This window comes from Rhea pennata, chromosome 4 (assembly GCF_028389875.1).
Source record: "Rhea pennata isolate bPtePen1 chromosome 4, bPtePen1.pri, whole genome shotgun sequence".
NCBI lineage: Eukaryota > Metazoa > Chordata > Aves > Rheiformes > Rheidae > Rhea > Rhea pennata.
The window spans coordinates 26,119,106-26,127,427 of NC_084666.1; the positions used below are offsets into that span (position 1 = coordinate 26,119,106).

At 46.0% G+C, this 8,322-nt stretch overlaps 1 protein-coding gene across 1 annotated transcript; it reads left to right on the forward strand.

Annotated features, from left to right (window-relative positions):
- Nucleotides 1-6,444: 6,444 nt before the first annotated feature.
- On the forward strand, nucleotides 6,445-8,095 carry SHISA3 (shisa family member 3). The gene is made up of 2 exons (XM_062575169.1): nucleotides 6,445-6,736; nucleotides 7,541-8,095. Exons 1-2 carry the CDS (start codon nucleotides 6,445-6,447, stop codon nucleotides 7,990-7,992), a joined length of 744 nt encoding a protein of 247 aa, XP_062431153.1. The 3' UTR covers nucleotides 7,993-8,095.
- Nucleotides 8,096-8,322: the final 227 nt, after the last annotated feature.

Sequence of the window (8,322 nt, forward strand, 5' to 3'; positions counted from 1 at the left end):
TTTGGGAAATTTGCCATATGTATGAAGTGGAGTGCTGTCACGAGGCCATAGCAAAGGCAGGGTAAATATAACATAAAATGAACAAAATCTAGCTAGCTTTTATGTATGCAAAATGATGGAAACGCAAAACCTAGATGAGCATTCTTCATTTGGGAGACATATAAGCTGAGGAAGCAGGGTGTGGAGGACCTGAGCCACAGCAAGTGCGTGAACGCTCCTGCATTCAAAAATACACACTTTAGACTGTATTTTTTTAACACTGGATAGTGGCTATTTAATGGTCAGAATAGATTGGTAACAGCGGAAATACGAGCAACTTTTAAAATTTCTGTTTGTACTTTTAAAATATTTAACATAATCATCTTACGTGTTGCTGACTCAAGTGTCAGAGAACAGTTTAGTTCAGCAGGTTCAGGGCAACAGCACGATTAGTCTCAAGAGGGTCTGTTATTAGTGAATTATTTGTATAGAACTTTGAAGAGTTAAAACCAGACTACAAGTGCTAGAAACTACTATTTCCTAAATAACTAGTTCTCCCATATTTTTGCAAAGCATGAATTATAAAGTTTAAGGTACTCCACAACCAGTCTATCTGAAGATTTCTTGTCACATTAGTCATTAGTTATTATGCTGTAGTTTCATAATTAAAAAAAATCAATACCTTTAAACTTAGGCACACTCTGTTAATGTAGGATTAAAACAGTGCCCTCACATTTAGCAGTATTTCTCTTGGGGAAGAAAAAAGAGAAAAGCAGTGGTATGTATTCCCTATTTTTCTTTTTGAATGTTCAAATGTTCTTTTTCTTGGCGAGAGTGAAAAACAACAGTCGTCTTCTTTCCCCGGTAAGAACACTCTCTTTCTACCCTCAGATATCATATTCTCTCATATCCGTTTGCTTTCGAGTCATTAATTCTCAGGGTTGCAAGGAAAGGAGTGCACCTTCTGTTGCAGCGCAGAGCAGATCTACCTGATGCTATCTCTCTCCTCTGCCCTTTTGCAGCAGTGTTCATTAGCATGGTGACAGCACGAAGTCTTCTGTGCAGGGCACTGGGGAATTGCACGGCAATAGTAAATTAAGCTTTTCACCTCTAGCTGGTGGTGCTTAAAGATGGCTACAATATGAATACTGTTAGAAAATGTAGTTATTTCTAGCAATAACTCATTCTTTCGCTGCGAGTTACTGAGGAGATACATGCCAAACAACCGTAGCTGATTAATGTTTTTCAGGTGAACATTGACAAAATGTCAGCGTTTTCAATCTTTTTCTGCTGTCAAAACATTTCCCCATATAGAGTGCTTTGAAAATAATTGTTAGAAATGTAACAAAATATTCTGTCTGCCATTTTCTTTTTGACTTAATCTTTGTGGTTTTTTTGGCTCTTGCTGTACTAGCTCTCAGCATAATTACATATTGGGCTTTTTTTTTCAAAATTGAAAAATGTTGTGTGGAGAATTTGTTTCTGAATACAACAGCACAGGAACTTCTGGTTTAAAAGCAAATTAAACACCTCATCAGCAAACCTGGAGGAAAGATCATATTGCTTGCCTACCATAGAAAACAAGGGACTGAAGAAATGCCAGCATTTCTGTGAATTTCTATTCCACTTTGCTTGTGAGCCACGAGACAGGTTATTTTTAGCTGTGGCTGGAGTGAAGGACAGGTAATTGCATGTCCCATAAGAACACCAGTTTCTATCTCTTCTCAACATCTGTCCTTCCTCTCTCGCGCCTAAGAAACAGCTGTATTTGCATCTGGCTGCTGAAGTAGAGAGCAGGCAGCACTGGGGTGGAAGAGATGTGTTCAGCGCACCCTCAGTGCTGTGTGCAAGCAGATCTTCTTTTCCACCATATGGCCTCTATAGAGCTCAAGTTCAAGTCAAAATCCCAAAATACAGCTGGGGCAGGGAGGGATAATATGTCGTTTGAACAGTGACGGATGCCTGATGGCTTGAAAACAGCTTCTGCTCTTGATGCCGTGTAAGGAGATGAGCGATTTCTCAAGTCTGCACCTTGCTCCTTCACCTAATAGCACTGTGGGTTTCATACAAGGCAACATCAGTGCCATGTATGTATACGTGAATCTGTATAGCGCTAACCTAACATCCGCCTACTTCAGGGAGCTCTGAGGCCTTTTAGCATATATAATCTTATTTGCTTAGACAGCCATTAGGTTGAAATATTCAGATCTCTACATTATTTCCCCGAAAACATAACTGGCTTTCTCAACGGACTAATTAAGTGAGAGTACAAGCGATGCTGCTCTTTGTTATCTGGGCTATGCAACCTTCTCTCCCCAGGATGCCTGAGAGACCTTCGAAAAGAAAGTAATGATCCTGTCTGGGATGAAAAACCAATGCAGTGCTGGTCAAATCTCATCCTGAATTTCTTCGTAGTCAGAAGTAAGACATAAAATACGTTGACTGTCAGCAACTGTGACTTCCAAAACAAAATAGCCTAGAATGACCCCTCCCTGCTAGATAGGAAAGAATAACACACTGAAAAAGAAAAGAAGGCGAAAGAAAGCAGATAAGATGGATGTTTTCCCTTAGTTAAACCAATTAAAACAGATTTTTTGTGTTTCACAGTTCTGTACTAATTTGCTGAAGTAGGAAAAGTACTGAGATTTATTCAGAACAGTCCTTATATACTTATATGCTTTGTGAAACAGTTCACTTAGCGAAAGGGTTTGCAATATAGGTTTGCAAGCCTTCACAGTTACTTAAAAAATTTCATTTTTTAAAGTACTACTTTTCTTAAGTAAAAAATTTTTGCTTGCTCAAGATTGTTTTCAGAAGCTGAAAACAAGATTTAGCTTTTACGTTCTTTGAAATCCAACACTATTTTATGACGAGCAAGCAAGAAATTACCAGTATCGCTGGTTACATCAAGCAAGACATGAGCTGAACCTATCATTTTTCTTGCCAAGATAAATGTGTGCAATTATTTATGTGTTTGGAAAATTCATTCGCTGTTTGGACTCTTGTAGTCAGGCTCAACTCCCAGAGCTTTACCAGCTTAGCCACTGCCTACCTGAAATGGTAATAAATTGTCTCTCATGCCAAAGCTTCATGGTTCATTGACTTTTTGTATTCTAATCTAAAGGAAACCCCAAAACACCATAGTAAAAACAGAAAAAAAAAAATCCAAAACAAACCCAGAAATCAAATCTAGTAATATTAGCAGGAAGTATGAACCTGTTTAGGAAGATTTTAATGCCTATTTTTACATTCAATGAATTTGGAAGAAGTGAGATAATTACTGCAGACTTGAATACAAAGATTCCAGCAGTAATTTAAGAGCAATTGTTTGATTTTTCCAACCGGAGCAGATAAGGAGTGTTGTAATGGTCTATCCCCATGGGTCTGCTGTGAGGACAATAATACCTTAAACCTACCTGGTAAGCAATAATGCCTTAAACTGTCCATGACATTATCTTTTCTGCCTGTTATATTACTAATCTCGTGTTTGCTAGCTTTAAGACCAATAGTAATCAGAGAAATAGCTGTATGTGTTCTTAAATTAGAAGTGTTTGCCATTCAAAAATCAATGATGGCACATTATCTAAAAACTGGAAGGCTTCAGCTAAGAATAAAAAAATAAGCAAAGTCTCTGCAGAACTTTGCATGACTATTACCCAATACAATACAGGCTAAGCAAGCTCTCCTCACAGTCTGATGTACTCAGACTGAGAATGAAGGATGTCACCTACAGTCTAGATGACATACAACGCTCCCATTTTTTCTTGAGTTCTCATTTTTTGTGGGTTTAGTTTAAAAAACATAATATAAATAAATGCAAACAAATTTGCCAACATCTCATTTTCTTTAAGTGCACTGTGACACCGATACAACCTTCATAACAGGGGAGCAAAGTTCTGTCTTTCTGGGTCAGAACGACCAAGTTCATCTACTCCAGGATCACACCACAAGTGTGAACTGCACCAGTCTTTCAGAGAAAGCAGAAAATAAGCCCAAAGAAGGCACTTAGGATATCAGCAGTCTGTAGGAAAACTGCTCACGTATTTTAAAATTTTCAAGGTTCCCTGTGTGTGGAAGAGCACACCAAAATTTGCCTCTGGTTTTTATTGGGTGCAAGTGAGATGAGTCCACTCCAGTGAGTCAGATGCTATTTATCCACAGAAAAGTCAAACACATACACACATCAAAGCAAAAAGTTAGGTTCTGGCAAGGTGGGTCAATCTGGGATTCAACCAGAGAGACAGGTAACTGGGCACCTCTGATAGAGCCACTGCACAACTGCTCACGCAAGAGGCGAGCGGAGAGCGGCCCTGCCTAAAGGGGGGCACAAATGCTAAACTTTTATTAATGATCCAAACGCTAGAGATGGTTCAAGCACAGCACCACAGGAGAACAAAACCAGCTCAAATTTATGCCAGTGCTTGTGGTTTGGGGATATCCCTCCAGTTCCTGCACGAGGATTGCAGACAATCCTCATAAATACCTGAAGTATCTAACAGAATGATGATTTTTTTTCAGATCTCTTTTTTTATAAGGTGATGAATTAATTGGGAAAATTCTGATGAACTGCAACATATTTGTTTAGATATTACTATGAAATGTGGCTTTCCTGCCAATCTGACAGAATGCATCTGCTACCTGTAGAATAGCCAGCTGCGGATAGCTAAGCATACCATGTAGCCCTTACTGAGCTCCTGGCCCAAGTCCCATGCTGGTCAATAAAAAGATTTCTTTAGACCTTCTCAGAAGCTGCATCAGGACTTTAAAAGCCTTACATTTTAAAACATTCCTTGGAGGCTACGTTTGCTTTAAAACCACAGAGAAGTAAATGCAAAACTGTATTAATATTTAACACTGGACTGTAAAAACTAGTAACTCAGAGTCAGGACAGCAAGTTTAATTTACATCATCATTTCAAAATGAAAATGCTGGACAGAACATCACATCTTCACATCAGAAATCTATTCTTTTTCTTTAATATCTAATTTTGTAGTTTCTATGCACATGCCTGCTAAATAGCCATGAAAACTGTTTTGCATTTATATAACTTTTTGATTTGCTTTTCCTGTCCAGTAGTATGGGTTATATCTAAAGATACCAAAACAGAAAAAAAAAGAAGTTATATAGAAAAATAGATAATAGACTGGTTAAATTCTTAAAAAAAACAAACAAAAAAAAAAACAAAAAACAAAAAAAACAAATATTGTGCTTATGGACCTTATCTGGCTTTGGCCAGAAGTCTTGATAGATGGTTCTCGGTGTACAGAGTTTTACTGCTGGTACACAGCACGCTTTGTTCCTTTTGTTTGACTAAACCTGTCAACTTTTAAAATTAGTGACACAGGCATTCAAAATGTTTGACAAGTGGTCACACTCAGATATACATATTCATATGCCGGCAGCAAAAGATGGGGGGGAAGGAAGTTCAAGATGCAGTAAAATAAATTCTTTAGTTCAGCCCAACCTTAGCGTAACAGTAGTGTCGTAAGCACTTCCACTGCTAAAGCGGGAGCACCTCTTGGATAGCACACAAGGGACACACCATTTAAAGAAATGTTACTTTTTCTTGAGCCAGAAGTCCAATTCTGCTCAGTTCATTTTAAATACATTTTTTTTTCCTCTAGCACAAATGAATAAGAAGTTCCCTTGGTGTTTTTCCTGATGCTTGGTGACTTGCTATTATTCTTCCGGCAGAAAAAGGATCAGACGGTGGTACCAGCAGATGTGTCCCTCCTCCTCAGCCCCCCTCTCCCCCTCTAGCTTCGGAAAATAAAGGTGACAGGTCTGGTATGTGTCTAAAAGGGGCCATAAATCATATGTGCATGTACTGCTGTATCTTTACACATAAAAAGTATCAAGAAAAGGGAGTAAGTTAAAAAGCAAAGAGCCCTAGCGTTAAATAACGTGCTATGCTTGTTTTTCTTTAACCCTTAGAGTGCTGAGCTACTTTAATGAACTGCTAACGCAATAACCTCCTCCGGTTTGGAGTGCGAGGACAGCGGGGAGGAAAGGGCCGAATTCAGCTGTTCCAGGCCGGCAGACTCCCTCCCGTCAGCTCCGCCGGTTTTGCACGCAGAAAAACCACCCGAGCCTCCGGCAGGACGCGCCCGCCCCGCAGCGCGCCCCGCCGCGGCCGCGCCGTCGGGGCCGCCCGCCCGGGGGGCGGGGGGGGGGGGGGAGCCGGGGCCGGGGGCTGGGGCCGGGGGCTGGGCAGGGGCGCTCGGGCCGGCGGGGCGGCTGCAGTAGCAACGCCCGGCGGGGACGGGGACGGGCAGGCGCGAGGGGGCGGCGAGGCGGCCGGGCCGCAGGTGAGCGCGGCGCGGGGGCGGCGGGGGGAGGCGCCGCGCCCGGCCCCCCGGCGGCGCCCGGGGCCGCTCCCGCCCGCCCGGCGCGGCGCGGCTCGGCTCGGCGCGGCGCGGCGCGGCGGAGCCCGGGGCGGGCGCCCCGCCGGCGGCGGCGGCGGCGATGGCGGGGCGGCGGCGGCGGCTGCTGCTGCTGCTGCGCTGCCTCCTGCTGGGGCTGCTGGGCGGCGGCGGCGGCGGGCAGCCCGGCGGCGGCGAGTACTGCCACGGCTGGGTGGACGGGCAGGGCGGCTACCACGAGGGCTTCCAGTGCCCCGAGGGCTTCGACACGGCGGCCGCCACCATCTGCTGCGGCTCCTGCTCGCTGCGCTACTGCTGCGGCGCCGCCGAGGCTCGCCTGGAGCAGGGCGGCTGCACCAACGACCGGGAGCCGCCGGACCCGGGAGTCGCCGCCCGTGAGTGCCCGGCCCGCGCCCCCGCGCCCCCAGCCCCCAGGGGCGGCCGCGGGGCCCGGCCCGGCCCGGCCCGGCCCGGGGGGAGGGCAGGAGGCGGGCGCGGCTCCAGGTGCGCGGGGCGAGCGGGAGGACCCGGCAGTCGGGTCGCTCCGTCGGGAAGCCGCGGTGGCGTTTCACGTTTGCGGGGAAGCACCGCGTGCAAAGCTGACCCGCGTCCGCTCGACTCCCCCCCGCCACCCCGGGGTGAGGCTGGGCCCCGGCGCTCCGCAGACGCAGCCCCGCAGCGCACGGGGCCGTCAGTTTGTCAAGCAAAAGAAATGCAGCAGCGCGCCCGGACGGTGGTTTCCCCAGTCGCTCGCTGTGCATTTATTTTTCACCTTACAAGTGGAAGCAACCCTGTCTGAAGCACTGACCTAAGCCTGCAGGTCCAGGCAGTTATACTTGACAGCCCCAACAGTCTTGGAGTCGGGGGAAAGGAGGAGAAAAGTTCAATTCTTGAGTGAAATTGTTTAGAATAAGCTGTAACTATGTGGCAAACCAGGCATGGTGTGGACAGTTTTTCCCATTAGAAACGATTAAAACTGTCAACTGAAAGAAATTTTAACTTGCACGAGTAGAGCACACACTTTAAATTAGGTCTAATGATGATGGTGAACGGAAGCTCCATCTTCTGAAAAGCACAGGATGTTAGTGGGAATCCTACAGCGCTGTGGATCTTCGTAGCCTTTGCGGAGTTTCTCTCTACATGGTATAACTACTCTTTCCGCAGGCTAATATGCGTTGTTTGTTCTCTTTCTTTACCAGAACCAATCTATGTTCCATTCCTCGTTGTTGGATCAATATTTATTGCCTTCGTTATTGTGGGCTCCCTGGTAGCTGTTTATTGTTGCACGTGTTTAAGACCTAAACAGCCATCGCAGCCAATACGATTTTCTCTTCGGAGCTATCAGACCGAGACCCTTCCCATGATCCTGGCTTCGGCGACCTTCAGGACACCGTCGAGACAGTCCAGCACCGCCACAAGCTCCAGCTCCGCCGGCGGATCGGTGCGCAGGTTCTCCCTGGCGCGGGCGGAGCCGGGATGCCTGGTGGCATCTCCACCTCCACCCTACACCTCTGGCTGCTTCCAGGCGGCCCATTCTGCCCAGCTGCCTCAGCCGTCGGGGTTCCTGGTGTCACCCCCGTACTTCGGGTACCCTCTCCAGCCGGAGCCCGCCCTAGGCGGGAAGAGCTGCTCCGATTTTGGTCAGAGCTGAAGGGAGCTCTGAAGACCCCATGCCACCGGAGGAAGCGCGAGGACTGCCGCCAGGCGCGACCCGCACTGACGGCCTCCGCGGCTGCCGGAGTCAGAACCCTTCGAGCGGGTGAGTTGCCCTTGAAAAGGGCAAGATCTCATAGAATCAGCCTTGTACGAAGAAGCATTTAGTCTATTTTCCTGAATGTGGAGTTACAATTACTATTTGCAATTACAAATGAATATTAAAAGCTTAATTGCTTCAGAAACTGGCTACTCTACTTGATAGTTTGATCTAGTTTGTTCAGGACAAATTTGGAGACAAGTAGAAAAACTGTTCTGGGATAAAAGT

Excerpts from the sequence above, each read along its gene's own strand:
- SHISA3 (XM_062575169.1), top strand. The coding sequence starts at position 6,445 with ATGGCGGGGCGGCGGCGGCGGCTGCTGCTGCTGCTGCGCTGCCTCCTG. Across the intron at positions 6,737-7,540 it reads GGACCCGGGAGTCGCCGCCC|AACCAATCTATGTTCCATTC; the intron begins GTGAGTGCCCGG and ends TTTCTTTACCAG.